This window comes from Lemur catta, chromosome 12, assembly GCF_020740605.2.
Source record: "Lemur catta isolate mLemCat1 chromosome 12, mLemCat1.pri, whole genome shotgun sequence".
NCBI classification, from domain to species: domain Eukaryota; kingdom Metazoa; phylum Chordata; class Mammalia; order Primates; family Lemuridae; genus Lemur; species Lemur catta.
Window position 1 is genome coordinate 91137239 of NC_059139.1, and position 17887 is coordinate 91155125.

Below are 17887 nucleotides of genomic sequence, written 5' to 3' on the forward strand. Positions count from 1 at the left end.
CTACACTGGCTCTGAGTAAAATCACAGGGACAGTTGTGGTCTGTGAGGGCAGTTAGTGGGAGAGGAAATTTAGGTAGCACTGCTCTTTTGATTGGTGATAAATAAATAAACTATTCAAACAAAAGTGTTTTATTAAAATTCTCTATGTCCTTACTTAGTGTACATTTTTGATAGCTTTGTAAATTCTGTTAGATTTTTTTAGAAGCTATTTTGTTAGGAGCATAAGAGTTCTCATGACAATTATATCCTTTTGATAAATTGCTCCTTTCATCTTTATAGTTTTACATTTTTTAGTCTTCAATTTAATGACATTTGTTCTGCATGTGCTTTCCTTGTATTAGCATTTGCCTTGAATATCTTTATTTGCAACCTATCTCACATTTTGGTTTAGGTACATTTCTATTTAAAAGTACCTGGCTGGATTTAAAGAGAATTTAAAAAAATACATTTATCTCTGAACCAGTAATTTAAACTATTGATGTCTATCATGATTACTGATCTGTTTGGAGTCTTACCTGCCATTTTACTTTGTTCTGTATTTGTGTGCCATTGCCCCTTTCTCTCAACATTCGTTACATTAATCCAGTTTCCTATGCCTTCCTCTTGCTCCCAACTCATGTTTGGAAGTCATAATCCTTCTTTCTATTCTGCTAGTGGTAACCATTAAACAATGTCAACACATTCTTAGCTAATAGTTTTCCATCAATCTAAGAATTATCTGTTTCAAGAAGTTCTGGCCACAACAACCAACTTGGCACGAAGTTACTTATCTCTGCCCTGTCTGTACCACTTGCCATGTTGATGTGATCCAGAAATTCTGGTTGGTTAAGTTTTTAATGTGCCATCAGCATCTATTTAAACTAAATAATGAGACTTACTGGTTTCTTCGCTAACCATGGCTTCATATACTATTACCTCCTCTTGAATTAATTAAAAACACATATTAGAGTATATAGCTTGGTAATTATTTCAGAGAGGGCATGTGGGTGGCAAATATTCTAAAACAGACTTCTGAAAATGTCTTGTTTATTTTTACACTTGCCTGAGTATAGAATTTTAGTTCAAAATTATTTTCCCTTAAAATGTTTTGGAGATACTACTCCTTTGTGTGCAAGATCTGCCATCTTAATCTAATCTTATCCCTAATGTCATACACCTTTGTTTTGATTTGCATGTAAGTTGTCTGAATCATTTTTCTCAGAGAGGGCTTTTGCTGGGTATCCTGTCTGGGTCCCTCCCTGTTGATGATGTATAATACAGCTCTTATGCTTGAATGGTAACAATGTGCCTCAAAGTCTTAGATTACTCTTGCTTTGCTGCCATTGGAATTGAGAATTAGAGAGAGGTTGAAAAAAATTGCCTGTTTTTTTTTTCCTGTTGTCGAAATTTATAACTTCGCTAGGATCTGTCTTGGTGTGATGCTGCTCCACCTGTGAAATTTGTTTCCAGCGTGGCACTGTCTATCCTTTCACCATTTGTGGGCTGCATCGGGATGGCCAATTATTAAGCTTTTCATTGTCTATCACTCTCATCCAGTGCTGATACACTTCTGCCTCCTCTGTGTCTGATCCAGGGCAGCACAATAGGCTGGAGGACACAGGTCTCATTTTGATTCATGACTCAAATCTCAAACGGGTGTGCGATCCTCCCTCGACAGTCCTGCTATGCTTCCTAGCATGTCCATGCTCCCGTTCTCTAAAATGACTACTGCACAGCCAGACACCTAACGCTTCTCCGGCTACGAACCACCCGGCTGTGCCCTCATTTTCAACCTTCTGTCCTCTTCCAACAGGTGAAGTGCCTTTGCTTTTTCTCAAAGGCCAAACTTTTCGCTTGTACTCTGGATTGCCTTCCAAGTTTTCACAATGCTTCCTTTTCAAGGAATCATTACCTCAGCATACATTCTCTAGAAAATTCTGTCCTGAAAAACTCCATCTCTCTTAATCATATATTACCCCTCCAGCTACTACCAAATTTCATTATCTCCTTTCAGGCCAAAATTTCTTGAAAGAATCTTGTGTGTGTGATCATTTTCACTTCCTCGTCTCTGACTCTTTCCTTAACCCACGTGCTTTGCCTGTCCACTGAAACTTCCTGCAGAAGTCACCAAGTCTAATACTGCAGCAGTCCCCAACCTTTTTGGTACCAGGGGCCGGTTTCATGGAAGGTAATTTTTCCAAGGACTGGGGGCCGGGGGACGGTTTCAGACGATCCAAGCACGTCACATTTCTTGTGCAGTCAAACCTCTCTGCTGATGACAGTCTGTATTTGCAGCCGCTCCGCAGCGCCGGCATCACGGCCTCAGCTCCACCTCGGGTCACCAGGCAGCAGATTCCCGTAGGGATCGCGACGGGACCCCGCGACCGGACCCCTAGCTTGCGCGGTGTGCGGCGGGTCCGCACCCGTGACGATCTAACGCCGCCGCCTTCCGACAGGAGGCGGAGCTGGGGCCGCAGCCTGCTCCGTTTCTATCTGCTGCCCTGCACCTCAGTAGCATCACACAGAGCGACCGCCACCTCACCCCGCTGTCCCCACCAGCTCACCCCGCTGTCCCCACCAGCTCAGTCCGCTGTCCCCACCACCTCACTCTGCTGTCCCCGGCCCCGGGCCCGGCCTGCTGGGAACCGGGCCCACAGCAGCAGGGGTGCGGCGACGAGCCGCGAGCTGAAGCGCCACCTGTGCTGGCGGCGCGTCCGTCGTCCTCACGCGGGCCTGGGTCGCGTCCTCCGAGGACCCCGCCCCGACGGACGGTCTGAGGCGGAGCCGAGGCAAACACAGGGTCATCAGCACAGAGGTTTGACCGCACGAGGAATGTGACCACGTGCCTGGATCGTCCCGAAACCATCTGCCCTCCCCCACCCCACGCTCCCCGGGTCTGTGGAAAAACTGTCTTTCGTGCAACTGGTCCCCGGTGCCAAAAAGGTCGGGGACCGCTGCCCTAACTGCCTGAATAATCCATTCTGCTGATTCCCAGGACCCCTCATCGACCCGGACAACTTCTACCTTGCCGGGTGCTCTTTTCCAGTCTCCCCGCTTTTCAGCCACTCTGGCTACTGCAGAGCTCACAGCTCAGGCACTGCTTCTTCTGCCCTCCGGGGTCTCTCTCTGGGCGTTCTCAGCCAACCCCATGATTTTTTAAAACACTATCTATTTGCTAGTAATTTACACCTATGGCTCATAAATGCATCTGCCTACTTCTTAGCACCACTCGGAAAGCTAACACGCATCTGACACTTAGCATGGTCAAAACAGAGCTTTCATTCTTCTGCACCCCACCGCTTTTCCATATTGGTTAATAGTACCATCAAGTAAAATTAATAAACTAGTTTACTTCAGTTAAGTCAAACTCCTAGGACTTTTATATCTGTCTTTCATCATCTCCTATAACCAATCAATCAGCAATCCGATGTTATTCCCAACATATTTTCTGAATCTGTCCACACCTTTTCCACATTAGTATGGCCCTAATCTGAGCCTCCTTCTCTTATCTGGATGATTAAAACAGCCAACCTACTCTGCTTCCATTTGAGGGTTAAAAGAAAGAAAGAAAGGAAAAAATAAATAAAACAGCCACTAAATGAAATCCTTGATTCTGCTCCCATGTCCTTAAAATGCATTACCTACAAGGCAGCCAGAGATATTTAAAAATGTAAATCAGACAATAACAACTAACACTTAATTGAAATTTTACTATATGCCAAGCACTGCAAACATATCACATGTTCAGCAAATACACCAGAATAAATCAAGGACTGTTCTGCAACACTTTTTCATGGGGCAGTGTGCTCTTTTGATGTGGATTTAAATATTTTCTACAAGAATTTCTTTCACAAATACTCAAATATATTTAAATATTTAGTTTTTGTTTTTTAGAGACTTTATGCACATATTGGATTTCTTTGTCTTCCACCTCTATTATCTTCTTATTGACCACCTCTATATCCACATTTGTGATTACGTTTTAGCCCTGTCTACTTTTTATTACTTATTATGTGACTTTAATTTCTATGACAGGTTTATTTCTTTCCTGAGCTTCTTTATATTGTCTTATCTTTTCTCTTTCAATCTTTTTTATCTATTTTAATTTTTATTTAATATTTCTTACAGATTATTAAAACTATTTTTCCAAATTTTTCTTCTGTGTCCTGAATTGTTTGGATCTGTTTCTGGTTTATTTTCCTTTCTTCTTTTCCACACCGCCCCAGTATGTATGTATTAGTTGCAGACTTGTGTAGTTATTCATCTTTGAATAATTTCCTTTAGTTCTTGCTAAAAAATAGTACAGCAGGTCACTGATGCTGAACTTGGGATAGTCTGCAATTTCAATTCATGTTTGTTGCATGAACATTCTCTCACCAAATCTGTCATGCTCTCTGCCCTTGGGGCACTACCTGCAGGCTTTCAGGTAGTTTAGGAGGTCAGTGTGGCTCTCAGCAAAGTTCTTTAAGCCTTAGAATTTAGAAATGTGCTTTACATTTTACACATGGAAAATTTCTTATTTCTGTAACTAGCTGAATTTTACGGTATACTGTCAATACATTTACAGCTGTGTTTTCCGGGGAAGAAGGGGTAAGCATTGTGACCAAGTTAAGAACCCAGGTTTCTGGTCCTGGATCTGCCACAAATGAGCTGGACGACTTCAAAGTGATTTAATTCTCTTACCTTGCTTCTTCCCCTCTTTCTGCCTTACCTCTGGCAGCCTCCATGTCCAGGAGACTAGTTTGTGGATAATTAAATAGAATGCCACTATTTTCTCTTTCGCTCCTATCCTCTTGACACTGCAGTGTAGAACTGATCGCTATAAAAACACTCCATACTTCTCTCATTCCCCTGTCTCTCTGATCTTCTAATCAAAGACTGCTGGGTAAACTTTTTAAAATTTGGACAGACTACCAATGTCTAAAAAAGAAAATTTAATGATCTTGGTAAAATTTTTCTATTTATTAGATTTCTTGATTCATTTATTTGTTTAAGACATAATTATGAGGGCATATTATATAGCATAGTCAAGTTTCCACCTCTGATTAAGTTTACAATTTTATTTAGAGAGTTTTTAGATTTCCTGCATAACTTTAATTCCCTGGCCTGTAATATTTTTAGGTTCTGTTGCAATTGACTTTTTTGGGTAATTTCACTGGATTCCAATATCATGTACTTGGCATTTTAATTTATTGTTTTTGTGTGGCGTTATCATTCATCCTGCCTTTTGTAAACACTTTTTTATTAATAATAGTATTTTGGCATTTTAAATGGAATTTCAATTGTAAAAATATATTGTCTGCATGAAACATTTCTACAAAGAGTTTCCTGATGATCAAAAAAAATTTTGCAGACGTTTCAGCTATAAGCATGGTATAATGAAAAGCTTGAGGATCAGAAAAGTTTCAGAGCCTGTATCTTTTGTATTGTTTTTTAACAATGAAAAAATACAGATGTAGAATGGTGCCCCTGGGTCTTTTCTTTGAAAAAGTCAGTTCACAGGATCATGGAATATTAGAGCTCCAACCCCTACCAACCAGGTAGACTAAGCTTCTCACTGTGTGCAGACGAGGAAATGGAAGAACAGAGAATCGAATCACTTTGACATCATCCAGCTCATTCATGGCAAATCCAGGACTGGAAACCTGGGTTTTTAACCTGATCACAATGCTTACCCCCTCTTCCCAGGAAACATACCTATAAATGTAATGGGGTATAATGTAAAATTCAGCTAGTTATGGAAATAAGAAGTTTTCCATGTGTAAAAAGTAAAGCACATTTCTAAGTATTCTAGTCAGATGAAATTGGAACACACACAAATGAGTTTCATGTACAGTAAGAAGACAGGATGGTTAACAATGTCAATTTACCCCCTTCTATATATGTTACCATTTTGCCATGTGCTGGATTTTGAGGAATATATTATGATTTAGGATTACAGGTTAATCTTCTGGGTTTACAGATGTTAAAAGAATAGTGTTTTTGAAAGAACCACTGCATAACTAAACCTCTGATGTAGGTCTATCTTTAACTTTATTAAATAGTGCATTTGAATGAAATATCTAACAAATGAAAAGAAACTATAAAATCCAATCATAATTTGATAAGTTGTTGTATACATTTTAAAATTAATTTATATTACACTTGTAATTCAGGAATTTACTCTTTTGTAAAAAACAAAAATTGACAGATAAAGTTAAAATCACTTCAGACTAGCAACTTCTAATCTCAATATCTTCCCTGGAGGTAATTCTTTCTGTGAATAGGGGTTTATCTTTTTCAATGTTTTACTATGTATTTACTTGCTTGCATATGTGCCTACAGAAAACATATACTATTATTTATAATTTTCTTTAAAATATGAAACATTGCATTAAATTGTTCTATAACCACTTGTTCTTTCTATATCAGTACATACACACATATATACCTTATTCCTTTTAACTGCTGTATATTTCACAGCGTGGATATGCCCCAATTGTTTTACCTGTGATGGACATTTAGATGGTTTTCTTTTTTTTTCTTTTTGTTACTACAAAGAGGATTGTAGTAAATATCTTGTATCTTTTTCCTGTGGTAGATTCATTTTTTTAAAACAGATTTATTGAGGTATAATTTACATGCCATAAAATTCATGTGTTTTGAGTGTACAACTTAATGGTTTTTAGAAAATTATAGGGTTGTGCAACCATTGCCACAATCCAGTTTTGGGGCATTTCCATTTCCCAAAGGGATCCCTAGTGTCCATTTACAGCCACTCTCTATTCTGACTCCTAGCACCAGGCAATCACTAATAGATTCATTTTTAAAAAATCTTATTTTCATATTTCTTTCAAAAATAAAAAAAATTAGTAATCTTCAGATTTACAATCTTCTAAAAATACCCACATTTCTCTAGGATTGGAGGTTAGGAGGGGAGCCGCAGGTTCTTAATTAAAGCAAGGAGGAGAACGGCTGTGCAGGGGCTGCAGTGTTGCAGGTGACAGTTCTTTGGAGAGAAGTGCTGAGATGATGTATACCGTGGTCATATGCAGCTCACACGGCATGAGACTTTTGCATGCAACACAAATCCCAGCACTACCTCCTCCCTTTATAAATGTATTAACTGAGGTCCAAATATGTTAAAAATATACGGCCAAAGTCACAGAGATGTCCAGCCTAAAATAGGGGTCTGGAAATTATCTTCCTCTTTAGATACTCTCCTCATTCATGAAATGACAACAAAAACAAGACCGTTACCTCATATTTTTATTTTGCTACATGAGGAGAGCTGTGGCACGGAGTTTTTCTATACTTCTAAATTTAGTGTTTTAGATTTACGGGACACAACAAGATTACTAAAAAAAAAAAGATCATATATTCTTGAGTCGGCATAACTGCCACAATCCAGCACCTACTATACTTGCGTGGACCCTGAGACAGAGGAAAGCTAGGTACAGCCAGCCTTGACGCAGATGGAAAAACAGCTGGCTTGCACCTAAGACCATTTGGGAACAGTGCCATTAATTTGGCCGGGAGCGGGGCATCACACACGCTTACCTACACAGCCTTCCCCATCGGGCCTTCGGGCCATTCCTGGGGGGCAGATGCACATGAAGGTGCCGATCAGGTTCTTACACATCATGCCCCTGGATTCACAGTCGTGCAGCCCTTCCGCACATTCATCCAGATCTGCAAAATGTTTTTAATAAGAGAAAAACAAAAACAAGAAATCTCAGGAGCAGGCTATTGCTTAGAACTTGTAAGTCATATGTTTGGTCCTCTGGCTTTTAACATGTGACCTGACAGTGTGACAGAGAAACGAGCAGCCCAGTCTTTTTCAGCCCCTGGCCTTGACTCCAGACGCATTACTCCAGTTCCAGCACGGGACCCAGCGACAAGAAGTCCAGGGAAGGGCAATCTTTGCTTTAATGAGTCCAGCAGTGTGAGAATAGCAGGTTCCTCAATCCGTCTTCTCTTTCATTTGATTTCACAAAAAACATCAGGTCTTCTTACCCAGGTATGGAACTCTACCAGTAAAATGCTGTCTCATATACTTCTGTACAGGCTCTTGAAGAAGCTAGCTGAGAACTATAAAATCATGAAAATGTATCTCCAGCATGGCAAATAAAGTTCTAACTACTCCCTTGCCTGTGGCCTTACCTTTACACATCTTTTGATCTTCCCTGAGGGCATAGCCAACCGGGCAGGTGCATTCATAGGACCCAAACGTGTTCATGCAGCGGAAAGCACACAGCAGCGGGTTCTGGGCACATTCATTGATATCTGATCAAAGAAACGGACAGGCACGTGCTCAGCCTAGGGTTCTAATGACTTGTTTAAACAAGCATGGATGTATTTACTTGGTATTCACACAGAAAGCAACAGGAGAATAGAACTTCCACTTCTAGTATGTAGAATTTGGTGTGTAGCAAACTCACCCTCCAAGAAATCATAGCTATATACTCTGGAAAAAAAATACAAAAAATACCTGAAGGTTTTAGCTGTGAGTTAAAACTCAGAGCAAACAACCAGCAAGAAGTAATTCCACACTGATTTTTTTTCCCTGAAATTACTTTGCTGACGATCACTGTCCTGGCAGTGGCAGTACCTGGTAGCTAAATCAAACAGAAACTTTCTGAGATTCTGTTCAGAGGAAGTGGGGGAGGGGAGCCTTGGGGCAACCCTTGAAGAGAGGTGAAGAGAGGGGAACCCTGGAAAAGAGAGGGCCAGGGAAGGAGAAACACTTTTTTGCAATATATTCAGCCCAAGTTGTTGACTGTACCATGCATGTGTGGTGCAGAAATCAAGGAAGCCAGCCACTAGGATTTAAAGAGCAGAACGGAAACACCAGCCATGACCCTCCACAGGCCTGGTAGTCTGCTATTGTGTTGACCCAAGCTAAGTGTCTGCTAAGCTAGAAGCATCAACATTCTTCAGAGTAATAAAACTGATTCTAGAACATATCATTCATAATATCCAGGGTATAAATCCAAAGTTAACCAATATGCCGAAGAGCCAGGAAAATGTGACCTAATGTCAAGGGAAAAGACAATCAACAGATGCAACCCTGAGACGACCCAGATGTTGAACAAGGGCTGTAGAACAGCTATCGTAACTGTGCTCACCAAGGTAGAGAAAAATGAAAAAATACATAATCATCAGAAGAATATCAGAAGCAACATAAATGAAGATTGAGGAGTTGAAAATACTTTATATGTCAAGAAGAAGTAATAACGCTTAAGGCAAAGACCACTTGCCTTCACAATTCATCATGGGCCCTGGCTCAAAGCCTTCATTGCAATTGCATTCAAAACTCCCAATAACATTGGTGCATGTACCATTTCCACATGGATTGCCGATTGAACACTCATCAGTATCTGAAAAAGAAGAATAAGAATGTGCCACAAAGAAGTTTCAGTCTAACAAGAGCATGCCCGTGAACAGCTGCACTGGCCCTCACATATTTCCAGGATCGCAGGAGGGCACACCTGACCCTGGTACACCCTTAGCCTTGGCTGGCTGGCTGTCATGCAGCACAAAGGACCCTGAAAGATCAGCGTGCAACGCTCTAACCCACAGGTAGCAATGCTTGCCCTGCGCAGGTCACAAATCCAGAAGAGGGATGTGGTCCTCTGCTTCAAGAGCAGGCATGGAAAGTCATAAAGTAAGATGGATCTCTCTTCCAGTTAGAGGTTTTGGCAATTTGAAGACTCTAGACACATTAGATTTTGTATATTTGGCTGAAAACGGAGGTTGGGCATCAGGTGGGACTGGAAAATGTAGGATGGGTGAAGAAAAAGCCATTACTCGCTACTTGTCTTGGCTTTGTAAACCCCACCACCACCGAGGGTGCCTGAGAGACCTTTTGCTGAATATGAGAAATAGAGCAGAACTTTAGAGTTGTGTAATGTGGCACCCACACTCACCCACACAGCGCACTCCGGTGTAATCAAGGTTGTACCCCATTGGACATTCACAGCGAAAAGATCCATCAGTGTTGATACACTGACCATTTGAACAAATGCCTGGGCTCTCAAGACACTCATTGACATCTAAAATACAGAACTGCCCATGAACTTTCTCATATAAAAAGATATGCCAAGATTGTATATATCTATTCAACACAGACATAAAATTAATAAAGCATGTAAATATTTCTTTTGTCTGAGAAATATATAATGTATTTCATATATCACGTCATGATCTTATGATAGATATAAAATGCATAGGGTACATAAGTATTATGTATGTATTAATACACTGAATATAATATACTACTTTTATAGTAAAATTAGCATAATTTATAAAATAAAGGTAAAATAATATATTTGTATTAAATAAGAATACAGGAATAAACGTATCAAAGCACACCTTCACGTGTGTCATGAAGACTAGGGACAGTTCCATGGCCGTATGGACACAAATCCTGGAATGCAACTGCAGAGAAAAATACAAATTCTCCATTATTGAAGAGTCTCAATTATCAGAGAAGTTAAGAACTGATTAACAATATACATGAAACTGTACTTAATTATGTTTCCTCTGCAAAACTGCAAATAAAAGACAGGAGTCTTTTATTTTATTTTTGCTATTTATTTCAAAAACAACTCTGAGCATATGTAGTAAAGGCTACCTGAGCTTGCCCTTCTAGGTTGCCACCTACTGAGGGCTCCTGGTTCTTCCCGTTTGCTCATTTAAAGCAGAGTGACCAAAGAGCCCTTCCTGCCCATCATTCACGGAAGCCACCCCTAACCCAGAGGACAAGCCTGTTTGAGCTTGCTTGGAATTATGCTATAATCCACCAGTGCTAATGAGCCCGGTGAGGCTGTCAGTCTCTTCCTGCCAGCAGCTACGGAGCTGACTCAGCTTCTCGGAACTGTGTGTACTATTCTGAGAACCACAGCCGTGGGATATGATACCCATATGGGATTCGCACAACAACTGGGTGTAATTTCCATTCCCTTCGTCCATCTCCTGCCCTGCACCCCTCAAATTCATTCTTTTGAAAGCAAATAATACGGACCTTGAGAGGAAACATGAAATTAAAGGTTAACTCCACCTGTGCTTATACATGTTGCTTCCAAAGTTGCAAGAAGTCCCTCAGACTAGGTTGCTCACTGAACCATCAAAACTTACACACGAGGAGATGATTTCACTCTCAAAATATTCATAAATTACATGGTCAAACCGACTCTGGCAAACGTTCAAAAACCGGTGAAAAGTGGTGTTTTATGTTGTCGCTCTTACCTTCGTCGTCTTTGGGGCACAGCTCACAAGGGTCCCCCCAGCCTTCTCCTGGCATCTTACTACAGCAGCACTTTGCCTTTGTGGTGTTGAAAGCTTTGGGTACGGAACACTTCCCGTTTTCAAAATTTGTGAAGCAGAAGCTCTGGCGAGTATCTAATCAGGAAAGCACACACAGAGCCCCTTACTGGGCATCTAGAAATCTTTGTGTGTAAATTTATGTGCAGCTCTGTTTCTGACTGAATGTTTCCCATGGGCAGAACATACGATGCAGACTAGATTAGCAGTAGAAGAATTGTCTGGAAATCCTTCACTGCTGATTTCATTTGCCAATTTAACTTGACCTGTCTATAAAATTTTATTCAATTATTTAAAATACTTAAAATATTTTTATAATGTGCTTAGGAAATTTGAGAAATAATACTCAATACCAAAATGATTACCACAAGGAATCTCTTTTTTTACTGTTATATTATCACCTAATAAAAGCAATCTAGGTAACTTTTAGTAAGTTAAGCCACATCGAAAGCAACTCATACACCAAAATACACAAAAAAATATTTGCCAACAACAAAAGGAAAACAGTCAGTCTGGCGAATCAGGATAACAATTTTTCCTTTAGTATAAAATTTTAAAAAATACAGTAACAGTGCCAGTAATTCAAAGAACCTTAAAAAGTATCCATTGCATATACTTTTGAGACCTGTATTTTTAATTTTCAGGTGTATTTACCAGAGACACGTAATTTGTCCCGACAAACACTAGCACGAGGTTTGCAAGCTAGCTTTGCAGTTTCTAAGGGCTCACTATGCCAGGGAGGTCATTGCAAAGCTTACCGAAGCACCTCCGTCCATTGTCAGACAGTACGAAGCCAGGCGGGCAGATGCACTGGAAGCCCCCTGGAGTATTGGTGCAAGAACCAAAAAGACAAATGTTGGGGTCTTCGTCACATTCATTTATATCTGCAAAACAGAGGGAGAATTTATTAATGTAATTAAATAAACACACCGTTTGATATTTGAAAATAATTATCCATATCACAATTGTCCACTAGCCAGTGGATATTTAATATGAGACAAGAGATTATAGTATATATATGTTTAACTTATTCTTAAAAAGTGAACTATTATTGCTTCAAAAGTCAAAGATTATATCCAGTTTCAACCAATTACACACCAGAGAATCCCAAGTCCATTTCCAGCTCCCTGCCCTCGACCCCTGGGGGTGTATGTGCGCATGTCTACCTGCCTACCCGACAAGACCAACTCGACATTTCACACGCATCACAGATTTGATGTGGCCAAGTATGTTTTACTGACTGGTCCCCTCCCTGATGTTCCTCTCAGTAATCCCAACTGGGATCCGAGTCACTCTGATTTCTCGCCCTGATCTTTCGGCCTCTGTTTGTAAGTAGAATGCGCCCTGCCCGTTCTACCTCCTTAGCACTTCCAAACCCATCGTCGCTTGCCACCTGCATCACTGTGAGTCTCTTAAGTGACTCCTCACTCCTTCTCTTCTCTTCACGTTACCACTGGGGTTGTCTTGCTAAAACATCTGATCATATTTGAAAATCTGCGCTGTATGAAACCAGGAAGACTCAGACATTATTTTGAGAATGTTATCATTTCCCCTTGACCCCAGAATGGCTCCTGAAAATAAATAAGCATACCTTACCAGTGATTCTTGGCCATTTTGCATGGGGAGTTCCTATTTAGTGGGTTATTTTAACTAAACGAATAAATATTACACGTGACGTCAGGCAGGCGCATGGGCATGCAGCTCGGCGAAGACACGGCACGTCTGTCCGGCTCGCTGGTGCACCCTCGGCTCCCAGCATAGTGCCCGGCACATACAAAGGTCTCAATTCATATTTGCAGAGGTTTAAGGAATGAGTCATATCACATCTCTTTTCTTTAAACAAAAAAATCCAAAAACGCCCGCAACGGTTACACAGTGACCAAAGGACTAAGTTCAGCCGTTTGAGCCAGTCGTCCGATGCCCCTTACCATGCTCGTGCTCCTTGCATTTTAAAATATCCTCTTCTGTGCTCTTTCCTTCTCTGATTAGTAAATTCCTATCCAACATTTAAGAGTGACCTAGAATGTCCCCAATCCTTTGTGACAGGCTTCCTCAACACGCCACCCCCCTCGCCATGACCACAATTCTCCATCAGCTCCTGCTGTGCTCCTATATCCGCAACAAGCCTTCAGGACAGTGTTTGCCGCATGGTGTTACAAGGATGTCTTCATAACACAGGTTTACTTACAAAATCTGTCCCTCTCAATAGGCAGTAAGTTCCCTAAAGGCAAAGACTGTATTTTTGTATTTCTAGCAACTAGAAAGGTGCCAGGTACTCATTGTAATACCCACTGAATGTAGGAATGGGCTCATATGTGTGTGGGGTGTGTGCACACACATATCTATGTGTGTGTGTATGGTCACGTGTAAAGAATTTCACATGAGAAAAACTGGTAAAAGAGATACTAGTCTGAAGGGAATATTCTTATAGTGAAGTAAGTTAATTAAAAACCAAGTTTTCAGAGATGCAAAATAGTGTCATCGCTAACAATGGATAAAGAAGATATTTCTGAAACTTAATAAAATGTAACTAAATCACAGACATAGATACTGTCACTAAGAGAAAAGGTAGCCAAGACTGTCTGACACAAAGAAGCATACCTATTTCCCTTCCCTCCTCGCGGCTAACCTACTCCTGCTATTATTGGTCCACAAAGAGATGGATCATGGAGACAACAGAGAATTGAAATTAAATATGAAAAAAGAAAATAGAAGGAAGACAAGATCTTCAACTTTTTAAGAAACTTCTAAGATGATTCTAGTATTATTATTTATTATTTTTAAGTTTTAAAAACACTAGGTAATCTTACAATGGACTATACAAATGAGACAGAAAATCAAGATGACTAGGGGTGCTGTGAGGTCCGGCCTCGCGGTCTGAGACAGGAGGAAAGTCTGCAAGGCAGGCTGCTTCCTCCGCTCTGTCTGCACAGCCCGGAATGTGAGCAGCAGAGCTGCGTGTCTTCAGATGAAATCTTGCCAAGGGAGACAGAATTTTTAAAAAAAATGGATAACTGAAAGGCAAAAATATCCCTCACAATCCTTTCACATTAGAAAAACCGCTCTAAGATGCTGGTGCTTCTGAATTTCAACAAGGCTGTAAAAAATAATTTGTATAAAAGTGAAATAAAGCGAACTGTAAAAAGGTCGCCTTTGCCTTGTCCACCAGGCAATTCTGGGACCCGCTCTTGATGTGGTTACAGTGCTCTTGTGAGCTGGAGGAGTTTCAGCAGAAAAACATCTGTTATGACAAATGGATTAATATTTTCTGCTTTGACATGAGGCCTTCCCAAGGAAAAAATGTCTCAACAGCATTGTCAAGATTTTCTGCTTCACATTTCTAAGACCCCAGACACCTTTAATAGCTGTTTTAAAATTGGGCACCAAAGATTACAATTTTTGTAGACACACTTTAAAATTCAGTAGAAAGTCTCTGTTGACGTTTGGAAAAAAGATTAGAGTATGCTGAAAATTCTCTGACTAGCGTAAGATTTCTGTTAATGAAAAATCCCACATCCCTAAGTTTTTCATTCCTACCATTCCACCGTCAAATCATTTCTGAGGGTTCAATAAAACAGATGTACGCTGCTGTATGTTTAAGTCCTTAGGTCAGTATGCTTGCAGTGACTGGGACTCAGTACATTTCCACAGAGTCTGTACCAAACCTTATTAAACTGAACAGCTCGTGGACCTCAGAATCAACGTTAGTCTTACCAATGCAGTTCTCGCTTTTTACTTCGTACCCTGGGGGACAAATGCATCTGAACGATCCCTCCAAATTCTGACAGGTGCCAGGAGAACAAGAGCCGGGAAGGGCGACACACTCATTCGTATCTTTAGAGAGAAAGAAGAGAAAAATAATTTAAACATGAGATACCTGTTGCATAGATTTAGCTGTCTGCCAAATGAGATTACCATGAATTCAACGGGGGCCTCTGATCTGCTGGGTCACCATGGACAAATATTCCCTGAGACACTCTTTTGACATCTTGGGTATTTCTTACTTGGCAAGTGGCTAATTTTCTTGATTTGTTTCCTTTGCCTACTTTTATTAAGACATGGATAGCCTCAAGCCTTGTCCCCAATAAAAACATTGCCTATGAGACATTCCCAATTGTTGGCTTATACCTTATACCAAAATTTCCCATTATAGTTTATCTTGGGCATGTGATCTGATGATCAAATGAAATGTGAATGAGTTCCTAAATGGCAGGAAAGAGGAGATTGACGTCGTCATTTTACAAAAAACACCATAAAGACTGCTTATTGTTTGGATACTTACCTATACAGTTTTTGCCATCTGGAGTGAGTTCATAACCTTCATTACATAAACACTTGAAGGAGCCAATTTCATTAAAGCACCGTCCATTTCTGCACACCTGACCAAAAAAGGAACTGCACTCATCTATGTCTGCAAGCAAACAGGAGTTGGCATTTCAGAAAGAGCTCCTGTATGTTTATTGTTTCACAAGTTGCAACTTAAAAACCTTTATTGGCATACATTTACAAAAACCCTACATTATAGTTCCTCATTAACACAGGGAAAATGGCACATATAATGATCATGCAACTAACAGGATCACATGGATCACTGTGGTATTTCAACCAGAGGATTCATTTTTGGTATTAATATAGCTCATGAATTTAGAAACAGATAAAAGTTAAGATTGAAAGTGAAGCTTTCCATACTTTCCAAGTGAAAAATATTTTTCCCACAGGTAAGGGACTATATGGGATTTGGGTTGATTGCCTAATTTGTAGATACTTTACCTGGAGATAAGCTGATCGTATTCAGAGAGGACAAATAAATGAGCATATGGAATACAGGAAAATCAATTATATTTAAAACACTCTAGAATCACAGACAGAGTATAGAATTCAAAATAAAAAAGAACATTAAGTCTTAGGTTTTCAGTTAAGCTTAGGGCTGATTACGTTTGAGTCACTTCCTGGCTTGGGTGACGGGTGTACTTTGATCAGAGCGACAGTTGAGTAAAATGTCCAATAAGCTCTAAATTTTTTTTCATAATTGCAGAATTTTGAAAAATAAAGAAAACCAAGAGGAAATCATGTTGGGTTAAATTATGAGGTGGGATTGAGCTGTCATGGTCCCATCATGGTAGAAAACCTGGGATACGCTGGCATGCCTTGCAGGGTCACATGAATGACAGCACGTTGCGTGGCAAAGCACCCGTGCTGTGGCTGGCATGTGGTAAACAAGGAATAAACGGTTATTGTTGTTTCTCTCATTCTCTCTCCACCTACTTCATGACTCTCTCCCACTATCAGTTCTCATGTCACATTTGTGTGTGAGTGGGGCCAAGGGCTAAAATCCTCTACTATGCATAAGAGAAGCTCCTGAGGGCTGATCTGGAAAACCATCACCATGCACTGTTTTTTTGCGGAGAAAGGCATTCTGGCTTCAAAAGCTTACAGAAAATGAAATTTCAAGACATGACTTCTTTATAAGTAAGAAGCTACTGGTATCTGAATGTAAATCTACAATGGATTTATATAAAATATTTGTAATCACACTCAAACAATGAAAAATCTATCTTTGATCCCATCTAAGGGGTAAGAATACCCCAAACCATACGTCAGTTCCACTATGTTTACTATCATCTGAATAATCTTTTCCTCTGAATTGATTGTTTTATTGACAAGAGTGCTTAAAATAGTACACTGTCTTGTTATTATGTAGGCCAATACTATGGTTTTAGTTAACTAGAAAATAGTCCATGGTATTATACATCTTTTGGCACACATTTGTAATTTAAATAATAAAAAATTTTTTGTTCTTCGGTTTCATTTTTTATTTTGGTATATTGTGTGGAAATGAAACAGTAGCAATAAAGGACTGACTGAAGTACTTACCCAGGCAATCATTATTGTGAGTGAGTTCAAACCCTGGGTAACACAGACAGTTGTAGGATCCAACAGTGTTTTTACAAGTTCCATTTCCACATGGATGCCGCTCACACTCGTCAACATCTACAGAGAAACATTGGCTCAAAGGAATTCGATTTTTAACTAGGAAAAAAATAAGCTATTAACTCTTTTGCATTTTTAACTTAGATTTTCCTCATTCAGTACTAGGAACTCATATTTATTTGAAGAACATGACCATGAGGTAGAGAAAAATAAAAATAATAAAATTATAAGAAAAAAGTACAGTTTAATTTCTTATGGACACAGAGCAGACCCGCAGGCAGCCTAAGCAAGCACGTCTTCAGCAGAGATGTTTTAATGAGAGGGTCTGCTTATCAATTGTAAGTAAACTGAACTTTTGAAATGTTAAAATAATTTGTTCTATTAAAAGCATTACAAACACTTACTCAGAAATTTACATCCCTTGATTTCATCGGCAAAACAAAGATAAATTTTAGTTTCTTTAATTTTATGAAGTAGTGGAATCCAAATTAGAGTCTATTAGAATTCACTGTTAGCCTTCCAAAAACACTGAATTAAGAAAATATTTACAAAGTCATTCATAATATGAGAAGACAAACTCCCTAGACTACAAATTCCAGGCTGCTGAAACTCTATCATGCAAAAAAAAGGAAAAAAAAAAAAAAAGGTATTGTTCTTTAGGAAGGAAGCTCTA

At 39.7% G+C, this 17887-nt stretch overlaps 1 protein-coding gene across 1 annotated transcript in view; it reads right to left on the minus strand.

Moving 5' to 3' along the window:
• Positions 1-17887, minus strand: part of FBN2 (fibrillin 2) — a 257674-nt gene that overhangs the window by 20304 nt on the left and 219483 nt on the right. The window contains exons 46-55 of the mRNA XM_045565793.1: positions 17158-17274; positions 15566-15694; positions 14998-15117; positions 12042-12167; positions 11209-11361; positions 10333-10398; positions 9888-10013; positions 9219-9338; positions 8122-8244; positions 7519-7650 (exon numbers count right to left, since the gene is read on the minus strand). Of these exons, the coding sequence (XP_045421749.1) occupies positions 7519-7650; positions 8122-8244; positions 9219-9338; positions 9888-10013; positions 10333-10398; positions 11209-11361; positions 12042-12167; positions 14998-15117; positions 15566-15694; positions 17158-17274 (1212 nt within the window). The remainder of the gene's footprint in view (positions 1-7518; positions 7651-8121; positions 8245-9218; positions 9339-9887; positions 10014-10332; positions 10399-11208; positions 11362-12041; positions 12168-14997; positions 15118-15565; positions 15695-17157; positions 17275-17887) is intronic.